Source organism: Furipterus horrens, unplaced genomic scaffold, assembly GCF_987537825.1.
Source record: "Furipterus horrens unplaced genomic scaffold, mFurHor1.1.pri manual_scaffold_6, whole genome shotgun sequence".
In the NCBI taxonomy this organism is placed as follows: domain Eukaryota; kingdom Metazoa; phylum Chordata; class Mammalia; order Chiroptera; family Furipteridae; genus Furipterus; species Furipterus horrens.
Window position 1 is genome coordinate 67,287,004 of NW_028327176.1, and position 16,195 is coordinate 67,303,198.

At 42.2% G+C, this 16,195-nt stretch overlaps 1 protein-coding gene and 1 pseudogene across 2 annotated transcripts in view; one reads left to right on the top strand and one right to left on the bottom strand.

Annotated features, from left to right (window-relative positions):
- Positions 1-16,195, bottom strand: part of ST3GAL5 (ST3 beta-galactoside alpha-2,3-sialyltransferase 5) — a 71,074-nt gene that overhangs the window by 32,109 nt on the left and 22,770 nt on the right. For both annotated transcript variants that reach the window (XM_090281657.1, XM_090281658.1), the window contains one exon: positions 8,869-8,980. In XM_090281657.1, coding sequence (XP_090137783.1) covers positions 8,869-8,980 — 112 coding nt within the window. The remainder of the gene's footprint in view (positions 1-8,868; positions 8,981-16,195) is intronic.
- On the top strand, positions 3,342-3,898 carry LOC150006375 (large ribosomal subunit protein uL13 pseudogene; annotated as a pseudogene).

Here is a 16,195-nt window from a genome sequence, read left to right on the forward strand (position 1 = left end):
TACTCCCAGCCTTTCTCCTCCCTCTTCCATGCTTTGAAGCTCAGAAGGAAAACATTGGGGAATCTCACCTTGCAGAGCTATGATAAACAGAGGAAGGCTTTCCACTCCTCTGCTGCAGACAGCTCTAAGGCTAGAAGCCAAGGCAGGCGAGGAAGGAAGGATGAGAAAGGGTCTGGATGGCATTCACCCAGGGGAAGGCCCACTGGGAAGCAGAGAATGGGTGACTCTCAAAGACACAGGAACTCCCACATCTCTCAAATCAAGGCATGGGGATGAGGGCTTCTGTTTTCAGGTCTTCCGGGCTGAGCTTGTGGGCTGCCCACAATTAAAAATAAACACACACCTGGCAGTTGCAACTGTCAATGACTGGCAATTTGCCATGGAAAACCAGTGTGAAATTTCATGGAATGGTATTAAAAAATAATTAAAGTATGTCACTTTTTGTTTTATATCCTACATATAAGTGAGATCATATAGTATTTGCCGTCTCTGTTTGATTTATTTCATTTAGCATAATGCCCTAGTGGTTCATTCATGTTGCTGCAAAAGGCAGGATTTCCTTCTTTTATATGGCTGAGCAGTATTCCATTGTGTGTGTGTGTGTTGTGTTTGTGTGTATAACCAACAGTATGGTGGTTACCAGAGAAGAAGGGGCTGAGGGGATACTGAAGCATTCCTGCAAAGAACACTGTTAGTCTTTTAACAAGTAGCACGTTAAGGGACATCTTTAAATAAAAAACATAAAACCCATAACCAACATGGCCACATGTCCCTGTATTACTGCAGGCAAAGTCCAGTGCAACCAGAAAATGCTGAGTCCAACAGAGTGAGCAGGGTCCCACTAACACTGCAAGTTGCTGAATGTCATCAACAAAGATAACAGCACCCCACCCTTGTGGCTTTCTGCTAATATACATCCAAATGTGTGCAAAACCTTTGGAGCCACTCCAGCAACAGCCTGGAGGCTGGGTTTTCTTTGTGGATAGCTTACACTAAGCACCATCTCACAGCCACTGAGAATACCATGACCACCTGGCCAGCTTCCTCAAGCGTTTTTCTTATTTTGGGGACTTGAGAGAGGGTTTCTGCTCTTAGTTTAATGATGTACAACTACTGTCAAATTTAGGAGCTGCTTAGTGTGGCATTCAAGGCCTTGCACTTCTGGGCCCTACCTCATTTCAGTCTCATGTTCTGCTATTCCCCACCCAAATCCTCAGTGATATCCAACTCTTGCTCTCCTCTAACCCGCAAGGCCCTCTGAGGTACCTGTTTCTGCACACAGTGCTCCCTCTGCTTAGAATGAAGCGGCACAACCTATGAGGGCCATTGTGGGAAGTGTGGCATTTTTTGAAAGGGTCAATGTAGTTTAGGGAATTGTAGCCCTGGCCTGAGCATGACTGCCACCAGCATTCCGGCTGTGCTTGTCTTTAAGTCTCAACATAAGGCTGCGTGGGAGCCATAACCGAAAGCCACTCAGAGGGTTTCCGTGGGATTGGATTTAAAGAATGCTTATTATGCATTAGAACTTGGTCTGCTTGTCTTTTAATATAACATAAACAATCTCTAGCAAGGAACGTATGAAACCTTGCACCTAATGCCAGTGTGGCATCAAGATATTTGATAGACCCTGACACAGACTGGTCACTGTGCCCTCTGTACTAGTACATGTAATCTGTTATTGTCAAGTGTAATCCAAACGCCTAAAAGCTATTGATGATTCATGAATTTTGACCTTGTGTCTCCCATGTGTATCCGCCTCAATAAAAGGCATGAGGTAAGACGGTCTAATTGCTGTTCTCCACTAGAGAGGCAGCCACCTTCCTTCCCCCAGACATAATGAAATGTCCTGGGTAAAGTTTGTTCCGCCGTGGTCACAAAGCCTCTGCTGGACAGAGCAGCTTCCAACCGAGCCTAGGGTGTGTGTGGCACCTCCGCTTCAGGTCAACAATGTTAAAAAGCTACATAAAAAAAAAAATAGTCTCGATGGAATAAAAGAATTATCCACCATGATTATAAGATGGTTTTACTTTCTACTTTATTAATTTCTGAACTGAGACTTTCGCAAACATGTGTGACATATAACTGCCCCTCTATTCTTCCCTCTTTCCCCACATTTACAGGGGACTTTCCACTTTACTCACTTCTGTATTTTTATAATTGTAAAAAATAATCTTTTAGAAATCTTTTAGAACTGGGTTAACGTGGTAGTCACCGTGGGCTGCCTACACAGAACATGAGTCCTCCATTTAGGTGTATGGGGCCAGTTTTAAAACCTAAATTTACTGCTGGACCAGTAACAGACTTTGACGGCCGCCAGTGCCCTGCCCTGATTGGCTCCAGTGATGATTCCTGACCAAAAACTGACAAGGGGGATGACAGTACCTGATGGGCACTCCCACACCCACTGCCTGGGTGGAGAAGGGGTGAACAAAACCATAGTTCTGTACAAAGAAGGTGTGGGAAATGGAGTGAGACCCTCTACCTCACTCCGTATACAAAAACTAACACAAAAATGGATCAAAGACATAAACTATAAAGAGCTAAACTTTAAGATCTAAAACTATAAAACTCTTAGAAGAAAACATAGCATTAAGCAATGTTTCCTTAGGTATAACATCAAAAACACAAGGAATAAAAGGAAAAACAGACAAACTGGACTTCAAAATTAGAAACCACTGTACTAAAGATAATAGCATTAAGAAGGTGAAAAGACAACCCACAGAATGGGAGAAAATACTTGCAAATCATATATCTAATAAGTGATTGAAACCCTAAATATAGAGAGAACTCTTATGACTCAATAATAAAGACAAATAACCCAGTTAAAAACTGGACAAAGAATTTGAACAGGCATTTCTTCTTAGAAGATATACAAATGGACAGTGAACATGTGAAAAGATGTTCAACATCATTAGTTATCAGAGAAATGCAAATCAAAACCGTAATGCAGAAGAAGCTCAACTGAGGACCTGTGAGGGGGTTTAGTGTGCCTGATACAGGCAGTGTTGGGACACTGGAGATGGAAAAGGAGGATGAAGAGACTGGTAGAAAACAAGTCATTTTAAGAGCCGTATAGGCCAGGCTAAGAAGTCTGCATATTCTCCTAAAAGTAATAGAAAGATATAAAAAACTTGAAGCAGGTGGGGAGTGAGCAATGGGGGAAAAAGTGGGACAACTGTAATAGAAAAAAACAAATAAATTTTAAAAAGAAAAAGAAAAAAATGAATTGCTAGAAAAATAATATTAAAAAGAATATAAAAAAAGAAAAACTTGAAGCAGGGAAGCAACACATTAGATTCAACTATATTCAATTAGGAGAGCACGCCTGAGGCATTCCCAGGCAACTGCCAAAGATGGTTGAGGGGCAGGTTGGGGTGCTCAGTGGCTGAGACCATCTCCTGTGTGCCTGGCAGCCATCATGGCCAAGAAGGTACTGTTGGGCCGGAGGATGGTGGTTGTACTCTCTGAGGGCATCAACATTTCTGGCAATTTCTACAGAAACAAGTTGAAGTACCTGGCCCAACCACTTTTGAGTCCCCGGCCGCATCTGTTGATAGACACGTTATCCCACAAGACCAAGCGGGGCCAGGCACCCTGAATAGCCTCAATGTGTTTGATGGGATTCCGCCACCCTATGACAAGTAAGAGCGAATGGCAGTTCCTGCTGCCCTCAAGTCTGTGTTGCTGATGCCTACATGGAAGTCTTCCTACCTAGGGTGGCTGGCTCATGAGGCTGGCAGTCGCAGCCACGCTGGAAAAGAAGAGGAACGAGAAGGCCAAGATCCATTACCGAAAGGAAAAGCCGCTCATGAGGCTGTGGAAACAGGCTGAACAGAACGTGAAGAAGAAAACGAACAGATACACAGGTGTTCTTGAGACCCATGGAATCCTGGTCTGAGTCCAATAAAATTGACCATTGATTCCAAAATAAAAATAAAAAAGAGACAGAGAGACATGTATTTGGGGCAATGAGTAAGAGCACAGAATTCCTAGGGCAACATGAGATCATGATTTCTTTCCCTGAAATCTCAGATACTACACACATTAAAAAAAAAAATTTTATTACTTAATTAAAAAAAAAAAAGCCAATTTGTTGTTCCACTTATTTATGAATACCAGAAGGTATTAAGCCATGTAATTTGAAAAATAGAGGCATTTCTTAAAGAAGATACAAGATACAAGAAACACTGTACACAGGACAATGAAATCTCAATCCCCTTCAAAGTAGGCACCTTGGGGCCTCACACAGTTCTCCCAGCATCTCCTTCACTGTTCAAAACACTGCAAAACCCTTTGTTGGAATCACCATCAGCTGCCCCATTGTATTTTCCTGAATCACATTGATGGTCAGAAATCTCTTCCCTTTCAGAGGTGATTTTAGTCTTGGGAAAAGCCAGAAGTCACAGGGGGCCCAATGTGGGCTGAAGCAGGCGCTAAGTCACCTGGGTGATTTGATGTGTTGCCAAAAAACTGCACCAAACATGATTCATGAGTGGGTGTGCTGTTGTGATGAAGCTGCCAATCTGTTTTCGTCATATTGCATCTCTCAACCAATGAAGAACATGGAGGCAGTACTCCTTATTGTTTCGCCTGGGGAGAAGTACTTGTGATGGACAACACCTTCCCAATCAAAAAACAGTTAACATGGTCTTGATCTTGCTGTGACTTTGCTGAACCTTCTTCAGGGGTGGAGAACCAGGTGACTTCCATTGGGACAACGGGGCCTTCATTTCCAATCATAGCCATAGACCCACCACTCATCTCTGGGTATGACCTTCTTGAGGAAATCTGGTTCATTGGTAGTAGTTTGAATCAAGCCATTAGCAGCTGCAGCACCATGTTCCTTCTGTTCTGGTAGCAGAAGCTACAGAACGAATTTTGCCACAACATGGTTTGTGCCAAGACCCTGCATCAAAATCTCAGACACACTAGTTTTTTGAATCCCCAGATCAGCTTCTAGTTCTTGCATCATTAGTCGCTGATCTTTGTTGATTGTAGCCTGTACACATTCAATGTTCTCAGGTGTTCTGCTTGTTGCAGGCTTTCCAGAATATGGATCACTTTCAACAGACTGTTGACCATCTTTGAAGCATCTGTGCTACACTTTTATTTGCACTGCTCTCATTGCATCATCCCTGAAAGCCTCCTGAATCATCAGAATAGTTTCTGTGGAGGAATGTTCAAGCTTTATGCAAAATTTGATGCAGATTCATTGCTGTACTCTCTCATTTTGAATGCGATGACCACACAGTACACATGCCCACTCACTGGTGTCTACTGACCCCACTGACTAGTACAGTGAAGTCATCATTGTTCACACATGCACATTCCAGTCCACTCTCCTTGGCTGACAGGTTACACTGATGTCACGCAAATTGTTCTCACTTATTACAATGGCTGGACTTTTTCCAAGTTGATTCTTGTATGTCCCCTGACCAGGAATTGAACCTGCAACAATGCTCTAACCAACTGAGCTAACTGGCCTACCTGGCCAGGGCCCAGAAACTCTATATTTTTATGAACATTAGCTCTGACTTTAGATGGGGCAATGAAATGCTTATGTAAATTTCAGACGAGTTTCAAAGTACCACTCAAGCCCAGTTTGAAAATCACCGAGTTGGGGACTAGTGGTGCCCATATACCTGGCCTTCAGAACAGGGAAAGCCCCAAGCTATGAAACCAGACTTAACGTTTCAGCCAGGTACTGGTAACTTGTAGAGAATCACAGAATCTTAGTGCTAGAAAGGATCTAAAAGTCTCATGACACTGTCTGATGTCTGAATTCTACCTATAGGACCCCCCAAACAGTTATCCTGGCTTTGCTTAAAGACCTCCAGAGATTTGCCAAAAGGATGGCCCATTTATTCCATCTTTGAAGGCCTTGGACCATCAAACCCTTCCTTCAATTTGGTCCCCACCCCTTGGTCTGCATCTCTGATATTAAGGCCACCTAGGCAGGGTGACCTTTGCATGGGTCAGGCCTTGGCTTGTTGGCAGTAGCTGCTATGTGCCCTGTACCAGGTCTTCTCTCCTTTAGGCCACATAAATGTCCTCATTCCTTCAAAGGTTCTTCAGGGACATGGTCTCGAGTCTCTTCTGTGGTCACTCTCAGAAGTCACTATAATTCCTTGAGGGAACCTTAGAGAGTAACAGCCATAAAGTTCAGAGCACTTATCTGAGCACTTCAGGGACAAGCAAACCATCCCTGGTCTATTAATAGGCAGCCATGGCACATGTTGATGCAGGTGGCACTGGCTGGGCACTAAAACCACTCAGGTGATTTTACCCAACGTGTCACTAAACCACTTCTTCCCCATCTTGTACTTGTGAAATGGTGTGCTCGACCCTTCACAAGACATCTCACATTTCTGGGATAACCCCTACTCAGGAGCAGTTAATTATCTTTGCAGCTCGTCAAGTGGTCAGCAGTGTGCAAGAGGATGCACAGAAGATGTGGTGTGTAGCAAAGGAACAAAGAGCTTACAGGAAACAAAAAAGAGACAGGATGTCTAAAAACTTTATCGAAGAGAGCTGGGAAGGGCCTTGGAATTGAAAGGAACTTGTGGATGTCTGCAAGGCCAGCCATATCAGGAGGAGAGGGAAAGCCTGAACAGAGGATACTGGACACATCCTGCTCTAGCAAAGCAGAAGTGCTAATGCTGATGAACTGAGTCAGCAAGCATCTGAGAGCAGATGCAGCAAGGACAGGAAGGCTTCGTGATCAGCAAATTCACTGAGACACAAGGGTCTGCACAGGCCAAGCTGTGCATTTAGGAAGTACACTCTTCATTTACATGTTTATACCTGTCTATACCACCAAAACTTTGAGGCACTAAGGATAAACAGATTAAATCAGAACCATGTGAATAAAAATCAGGATCAGAAAAGGAGCTTTGTGGTTATTATCTAACTCACCTTGGATGATTACCCAGCTATATACAGGTATCCCCGTATAACACGGTACTTTTATAACATGGTTAGAGAATTGGGGAAACTCCCCATACAACACGGTACTTCTATAACACGGTTTTGCTCTAACACAGTTAGAGAATTGGGGAACCCTCCATATAACACTCTATGTCTATAACACAGTTTTGCTCTAACACGGCTAGAGAATTGGGGAAATCCCCATATAACATGGCACTTCTATAACACGGTTTCACTCTTAACGCGATACGACTGCAGAAGATATCCAAGAACTGCTGGTAGAAGAAGAAACCGATGAAGCAGTTTTGGTGGAAATGACTTCTGGAATGTGCCAAGACAACTTAGGGGATGAAAGCACTGATGAAAAGGAAGAAGTTAAACAGTTTACTCTAAAAAGTGTAAAGAAAGTACTAGACTTAGCTGAACAGTTAAGAGCCATATTTCTTAAATGAAGATCTTTGCACTGAAAGGAGCACAAAGTTTAAGAGAGAACTTCAAAAGTGTTTAGCACCCTACAACGAAATTTATAAAGATCTCTCAGCTAAAAGCAAGCTATCTAAACAGAATTTTTGCAAAAAGTAGAGCACAGAAATCAAGATAATGCTGAAGAAAGTTCAGAGGATGAAGATATTTCATCAAAGAGAAAATGCATTCAGTTAATGGAGCTTAGTAGTGATAAGGAAGAAAACATTAATTAATTCACATTATTATGTAATACTTTTGATGAAAATTGCTTTAGTAAAGACATTTCTCTTAATTATAAAAATATAATAGTATATTTTTTTAATTCTTTGTTTCGTATAACACGGATTCGCATAACATGGCATGTGTTAGGAACCTAACAACCATGTTATATGTGGGTTACCTATAGATGCTGCTATCTATATTTCACAGCTAGGAACACTGGGTCTCAAAACAATTAACTAACTTTCCCCAAGGTTTTATTGTTATTAAGTGACATTTCAATTTGAAACTAGGTCAGAAACTTAAACTATGTTCTCTCTGTATCACATTGCCACATCTTCGGGCTTCTTTGTGGACACTCCGTACCCAGGCAGAGAGCAGAGACACTGCTGGGTCTGAGCCCTGACTCCTTCACTTACTAGCTATGGTAACCTTGGACAGGTGATAATATCCTGTCCCTCCACTTCCTTAGCTGTGAACTGGGGTTGATAATAGTACCTACATCCCTAGGACTGGCCAGAGGGTTAAATAAGTTTATATTACTAAAGCACTTTAGAACAGTTACACAGTACACACTAAACTAGATTAACTAGATCAGTAGTTAACTTAACTATATGTGAATTGTGCAAGCATCTTAACCTCCCAAGCCATCTGTAAAATGGGGAGAATATGGAGCAATCTCCCAGTCATGAAAATAACTAAATGAGATAATACATGTAAAGCACCTATGTATTACCACACTACCTTACCTAAAATCATCTCTTCTTTCACCCAAGGCTGAACATTATTGGATAATTTAACCACTTAAATAATCAGTGAAATTAGCATTAAATAGGTCAATTGATTTAGAAAAATAAATAGAAATTTAAGGAAAAATCATGAAATACAACGTGAAATAATAAAAAGAAAAATGAAACACAGGAATGACAGGTGATACTAGAAGAAGTTCTTCCCATTCTGTGTAAGAACATGCACACTGACAGAATCATGGCGTATTAACTACATGACAGGTGTCTTACAGTGTGTTGAAAGCAACTCACCTACCCCCACTCATTACTTCGGTAATGAGGAAGAATACTGTGGATTAGGTGGCTGAGTTGGTTGTTTTTTTTAGGGTGGATTGTCTCTGATTCTGTGTTTAGAATGCTGTTTATAACTTTCATGAACACTTATTTATAATATTTTAGAGATGATATTACTGTTTAAATGTATGCTCGGAAATGTTTTAATTTAAACCAAACCAATAGAATGTCTAACCTTTACACGGTCAGGATCCACATAATGCATTTTTTTCATATCACATTCTTCAGTAGTATAATTTAACTTGAGGATATAAAGGATCCACACTCCAAACACAAGCAATATACACCTAGAAAAAAAAAAAATCAATTAGGTAGAATGATGCAGTCATGTGATAATCAGAAGCAATCGTGAAATAAGTGAAAACTTAACCCAAATTGAGTTTGTCTGTCATGTAGCATAAAAGTACTGTTTTTCAGTTGATCTCAGTGGTCAACTGAAGGCACTACTCCTTATTTCCTGAGAAGATAAGTCATTTATGATCGCCTTTGTTACAAATATTTTAAAAAAACCTTTTCCCACAAAGGCACCCTAATAAAATCTGAATCAAAATGCAATTTACTGGACTTAAAAAAAACAAGTAATAGATTTTGAACTACAGAATCTCAGCTTCAATTTTTTACTGCTTTAAAATACTGTAAATCCTTCAAATACTGTATGATTCCACTTACATGAAGTATGCAGAGTAGTCAAAATAACAGAGGCAGAAGTAAATTGGTCGCTGCCAAGGGTTTGGGGAGAGGAAATGGGGAGTTAGTGTTTGATTGGGTAGACTTTGAGTTTTGGAGATGGACAGTGTGACGGTTGCACAAAGTGAATGTACTTAACATCACCAAATTGTACACTTAGAAATGGTGAAGATGGTAAATTGTATATTATGTGTACTTTACCACAATAAAAAAATTGGGGGGAAAAAGGCTGAGTCCTTAAAAAAGAAAACAAAAATCTACTCATTATTCCTCTAAAGAATTCTACCCAGAAATGAGGCTGACTGAGGGGAAAGAGTGCTACCAGTCACCCTTAAGACCATCTACAAAAATTGCTTTTAAACATCTGATAAATTCACAATATTATATAGTTTAAAACACACACGGCCACACACATACACAGGATTTGGAGAGAAGAACTGAGTCTAGTTATGGTTCTAGAAATCTCATTTTTAATAAGCTCCTCAAGTGAACTGACAAACTAAAAGTTAAAAAAAAAAGTTTAAAACAATGTTTAAGAACTACTTTAAATAATTTGTGTTTGAAAAAGTTAAAGAATAACATTTAAGGGGAAAATAACCTATTTTCTAAAGAAAGGAGTGGATTTAAAAATATAGCATGTAGCATAGTACACTGTATTCGGCAGATGTTAAATATTTTTTTCCTTCTTGAATTTTTAAAAAATAATATTTTATTGATAATGCTGTTACAGTTGTTTTGATTTTTCCTCCTTTACCTGCTTCCACTCAGCAGCCCCCACTCCCTCAGGCAAACCCCACACCACTGTTCATGTCCATGGGTCATATGTGTGAACTCTTTGGCTAGTCCATTTCCTATACTGTACTTTACACCCCCATCAGAGAAGGAAAACTCTGACTCCAAAAAACCTCCGCTGCCTTGCGGCATACCTCTTCGGGGGAAAGGCTAAGGGAGTAAACCCCAACAGAAAATCCGGAGCCGGAGTCCCTAAGGCGGTTTGACGTTGTAGTCAACACCGGCAACTCCTGCGGCGCACCTGAAGCCAAGCTGTATTGACTCCGTCTTTCCCTTGGACCCTTCAGCTGCGAAGAGAGGGGGGGTCTGCTGCATGGGCAACAGCAGACCCTCCATATCACCCTGCCCAGGCTCTGTAGCTTCAGCTTCACTGGAGAGGACACTCCAGCGTCATCGCAAGATGTCGATTCAACACGGGAGGAGACAGATACCGTGTCACTCCCGAGTTGGACTGCACAACCATTCTCGGCGGTGCAGATAGACTCTTAAGAAGCTACACCATCGTCTCTCAAGACGGACGGCTGCCGATACGATACGGATACTTTACACCCCCATGGCTATTCTGTAACTACCTACTATTTGTACTTCTTAATCCCCTCACGTCTTCACCCATTCCCCTCCCACACCTCCCACCCATCTGGCAACCATTAAAACCCTCTCCATATCCATGACTCTGTCTCTGTTCTTCATTTGCTTAGTTTGGTTTTTAGATTCAATTGTTGATAGATATGTATTTATTGGCATTTTAATGTTCAGTTTTGATTTTCTTATTTTTCTTAATAAGTCCTTTTAACATTTCATATAATAATGGTGTGCTGATGGACTTCTGGCCACAATGGAAGCGTAGACAGACATGCTGAGTCTCCCTCCACAACTAAGAAGGAATACAACCACCTCAAAACTAGAACCCAGAAGTTCCAGAAAATTGAACTAGATGGAAGTCCAGCAAACAAAGATATAAAGAAGAAATACTCATCCAGACAGGTAGGAGGGGCGGAGCTGGGGCAGAGAGGACGCGGTGTGGTGGTGGCAGCAGTGGCAGGCCGGCAGAAAGCACAGTCACACGTTTTAAAAAGTCGGGAGGCACACTTGGGGAGCTCCTCACCGGACCTCACAGCTCACGGTCCCAGCAATGGGGAAAATCAAGCCTCATTGTTTCTGACTGTGCAGACCAGTGGGGCTTGGAGTGCAGATAGAAACTGCCAGTCTCTCAGCAGAATCCGCTTGTTTAAAGGGCCCCCACAGTCCTAGAACGTCCACAGACCCACCCAATCTGGGAATGACAGCCAGGGCAGCAGCTAGAGAGGCGCCAGTCCCGTGCAGAAGTGGAAGAGGTGCCTGGAAAGGGGGCGAGTGCTGGGCAGGTGGCATTGTTCCCTCTCACCTCTCCCCCACATACAGCGCCGCAATATGGTGAAAGAGGTCGCCCTATACTGACAAATCCCTAAGGCTCCGCCCCTTGCAACGTAACAGGAGTGACAGCTCTACATGAGACGTGGAGGCAAACAAACACAGAAGCCTGTCAGAATGAGGAGACAGAGAAGTATGGCCTATAAGGACGAACGGATCAAGGTTCCAGTGGGAGAACCAAGCGACGGAGATAGCCTAACAGATGAAGAGATAGACAACCTAACAGACACAGAATTCAAAACACTGGTGATAAAGATGCTCCCAGGCTTGACAGATATGCTTGAGTATAGCAAACACATAAGAGAAGTGGAGGCTATGCTAAGTGAAATGAAGAAAAATCCACACAAAACTAATGGTGAAGGGAAGGAAACCGGGGTTCAAATCAATGATTTGGAACATAAGGAAGAAAAAAACAGTCAACCAGTGCAGAATGAGGAAGCACGAATTGAAAAAAATGAGGAAAACTTCCCAAATTTTGTGAAGGAGATGGACATACAGGTCCAGGAAGCACAGAGGGTCCTGGGCGAGCTGGACCCAGAGGGGACCACACCAGGACGCATCATGATTGAGATGTCAAAGGTGAAAGATAAAGACAGAGTCCTGGGGGCAGCAAGAGAGAGGCGGAGAGTTGCCTAAAGGGGGGTGCCTATAGGACTATCAGCTGATTTCTCAGAGGACACTTTGCAGGCAGGAAGGGACTGGCAGGCAGTATTCAATGTGATGAAAGGCAACCTGCAACCAGAACTACTCTACCCAGCAAGGCTATCATTTGGAATGGAAGGGCAGATGAAGTGCTTCCCAGACAAGGTGAAGCTAAAGGAGTTCATCATCACCAAGCCATTATTATATGAAATGTCAAATGGACTTACTTAAGAAAAAGACAATCAAAACTATGAACACTGAAATGACAACAAACTTACAACCTTCAACAACTGAATCTAAAAAATAAAAATCAAATCCAACTAAGCAAACCACAATAGGAAGAGAATCAAAAGTGTGGGGATCATTTGGAGGGTTATCAGCTTGAAGAGGGAGGGGGAGAAATGGGGATATGGTGCAGGGATTAAGAAGCATAATTGGTTGGTACAAAATAGACAGGGAGGTTAAGAATAATATAAGAAAAGGTGAAACCAAAGAACTTACATGCACAACCCGTGGGCATGAACTATGGGGGGGTGGGATTGCTGGAGGGAAGGGGGGTACTGGGCAGAGGGGAGCAAAGGAGAAAATAATTGGAACTACTGTAACATCATAATCAATAAAATATACTTAAAAAAATAATAATGGTGTGGTGATGATGAGCTCCTTTAGGTTTTTCTTGTCTGGGGAGCTCTTTAGCTGCCCTTCCAATTTTAAATGACAGCTTTGCTGGGTAGAACAACCTTGGCTATAAGTCCCCAGTTTTCATGACTTTGGGTATTTCTTGCCAATCCCTTCTAGCCTGCAAAGTTTCTTTTGAGAAATCAGCTGACAGTCTTATGGAAATGCCCTTGTATGTAACGAACTGCTTTTCTCTCGCTGCTTTTAAGATTCTCTCTTTATCTTTAAGCTTTGGTATTTTATTTATGATGTGTCTTGGTGTGGGCCTCTTTGCATCCATCTTGTTTGAGACTCTCTGTGTTTCCTGGATTTGCATGTCTATTTTCTTCACCAAATTAGTGAAGTTTTCTTTCATTATTGTTCAAATAGATTTCCAATTTCTTGCTCTTTCTCTTCTCCTTCTGGCACCCCTACAATGTGAATGTTAGAACACCTGAAGTTGTCCCAGAGGCCGCTTACACTACCTTCTTTTTTTATTCTTTTTTCTTTTGGTTGTTCTGATTGGTTGCTTATTGCCTCCTTATGTTCGAAATCATTGATTTTATTCTTGGCTTCATCCACTCTAGTGTTGTTTCCCTATAAATTAATCTTTATTTCAATTAGTGAATCCTTTATTTCTGACTGGCGCTTTTTTGTGCTGTTGAGAACTCACTAAGTTCTTTGAGGATCCTAATAACCAGTGTTTTGAACTCTGCATCTGATAAGATTGTTTAACTCCCTTTTATTTAGTTCTTTTTCTGGAGTTCTGATCTGTTCTTTCCTTTGGGTGATGTTTCTTTGCTTCCTGATTTTGGCAGTCTTCCTGTGTTTGTTTCTGTGTATTAGGTAGAGCTGCTATGACTCCCTGTCTTGGTAGCGTGTCCTAATGTAGTAGGTGTCCTATAGGGTTCAGTGGCACAGCCTCCTTTATCATGCAAGCTGGGTACTTCAGGTGTGTTCTTCATGTGGACTGAGTACACCCTCCTCCCGTAATTGAGCCTTGATTGCTCTTGGCAGGTCAGTGGGATGGATTTACCGAGGCCAGTCAGCTGCAAGAATAGGCTGTGACTACTAACTACCACCCTCCACCCTCCATGGAGAATTGGCTATGTAGGGGTAGGGTGGTGGTGCTCTGACATGATCTGTGGCTGTCCACTGGGTATTTGGGCTCTGCTGTTTCCTGGGTGGTGCAGGCCAAGGTCAGCCCCACCTGTGTATTTCCCAGGGCCATCATGCCTGGGCTTTAAAGCAATCTGAGATAGCAGCTACTTGTGCTGGGTTTGGAGATTCCCAGGAGCCAAGCTGTGAATCTAGGCTGGCTGCTGCTAGTGCTGTACCTAGGGCCACTTAGCAAGAAGCTGGGGGCTCATTGAGGTTGGCTGTGCTTGTTTAAGAAGATTTAGGAAGTTGTAAACATGAGCCAAGTCCAGCCATTCATATGGAAAAGTCCCTGTTAACAGCTTGTGTATGTAGGTCCATAAGTTGGGTGGGATGGGATCTTAGGGGATCTCTAGGACAGGGAAAACAGTGTTAGCCAGTTTGATGGAGTCTCAGATATGGCATCTGCCTGCAAGCTCTGTGGCTCTGACGGAAGGTTCATAAAAGGAATAATGGTTTCTGTCTACCTCTCTCTCTGGGAGAGAGCTGTCCCCATCTTGCCTTGATGCCTGACATTTCAGTTCCTCCCTTTATGCCACTGGTGCCTTTCTAACTGCTAACCTGGTGCTGAATCTCAGAGGGAGGGAGTCTGAGTAAGTGAGTCTGCGTGTGGGTTCTTTAAGAGGAACTGCTTGGGGCTCCAGCAGCTCCTTCCACTGACTCAATCCCTGATGGTTTTTGAGGGGCTTATCTTCCTGTTACTGGAATCCTGGGCTGGGGGGCCTGGTGTGAGGCTGGAACTCCTTGCTCCTGAGATATCCCTCCTGAATTTTTATCCCCACACATGGTTGTGGGATCTGCCCATTCTGCATCTCTGCCCCTCCTATCAGTCTGGATGGATGTGGTTTCTTTAATTCCGCAGTTGTCAGACTTCCATTCAACTCGATTTCTGATGATTCTCAGTGATGGTTGTTTTATATTTTAGTTGCAATTTTTTTAAAAAAAGGATTTTATTTATTTATTTTTAGAGAGGGAAAGGGAGAGAGGAAGAGAGGGAGAGAAACATTAATGTGTGGTTGCCTCTGGCGTGCCCCTGACTGGGGACCAGGCCCGCAACCCAGGCATGTGCTCTGACTGGGAATCAAACTGGTGACCCTTTGGTTCACAGGCCAGCACTCAATCTACTGAGCTGCACCAGCCAGGGCTTAGATGTACTTCTGATGTAGTTGTGTGAGGAGGTGAGTTGTGTTTTACTTATGCTGCCATCTTGACTGGAAGTCCACTAAATATTTCTTAATATTTGAGAATGCTGATGCAAGAAAGTGTTGCTAGAAAGTAGTTTCAACACTGCTTGATTCTCATTTTAATAGGCTCCCCATGTGAACCTGACAAGCACCTTAATTCTTCCCTGGGATCAAGTACAATGTTAAGTGAATAGGATGCTACCATTTGTGTAAAAAAGCAGCACGGCAGAGTGGGAGTGGGGTGGGGGGAGAACAGATACATGTACGCAAAGGTACTGAGTACCTTTAATATGTACTGAATTTTTAATCTTATGAATATAGTATTACTTATTCCTCTCTTTAGTCCCTAGAAAAAGTATTACATTCAGTGCATGTAATAATTCCCCTATTTTGCTTTGTTTTAAAGAAAAAGTAAGGGAAAAAGGGTGTTAAAGACAGGCCCAGTGTCTATAGCACTGACCCCACTATAAGGTAAGTCCTGGTCATGAGACTGTCTTGTCCACACTATAAGAAACGTGGGGTGCAGGTCTGATCTGTTTTTTTGCCATGTGGCCAGTACCCAACACAGTGTCAGGCGCAAGTAGGCCTCAATAAACATAGATGACTAAAAGGAGATGAAATATTACGTGTCTATGAATGTACATTTCCTTTTCTCACCGTTTTTCATTTATACTTCCTAAATTAGTAAAGTGAGAGGGGAAACTAGATTTCAAGATTCCACTTCTATATATAGTCGTGAAAAAGGGGTAATTTTCAATAAGGTTCAGCTGGTACCAAATAAAACTGACAAATTCCTCTTTTAACAACTTTACCACTTATTAGGATATAAGGGTGACCTGGCTGAGATACCTGTCGTCCTTTTTAGTATTCAATATTTAATGTGATTCAAATGCCTTTAGGGGCCTTTAATTAATCATATTTTAGATTAACTTAAAATAGCTAAGGGAAAAAGCCCTCTTTTGTTAAATAATG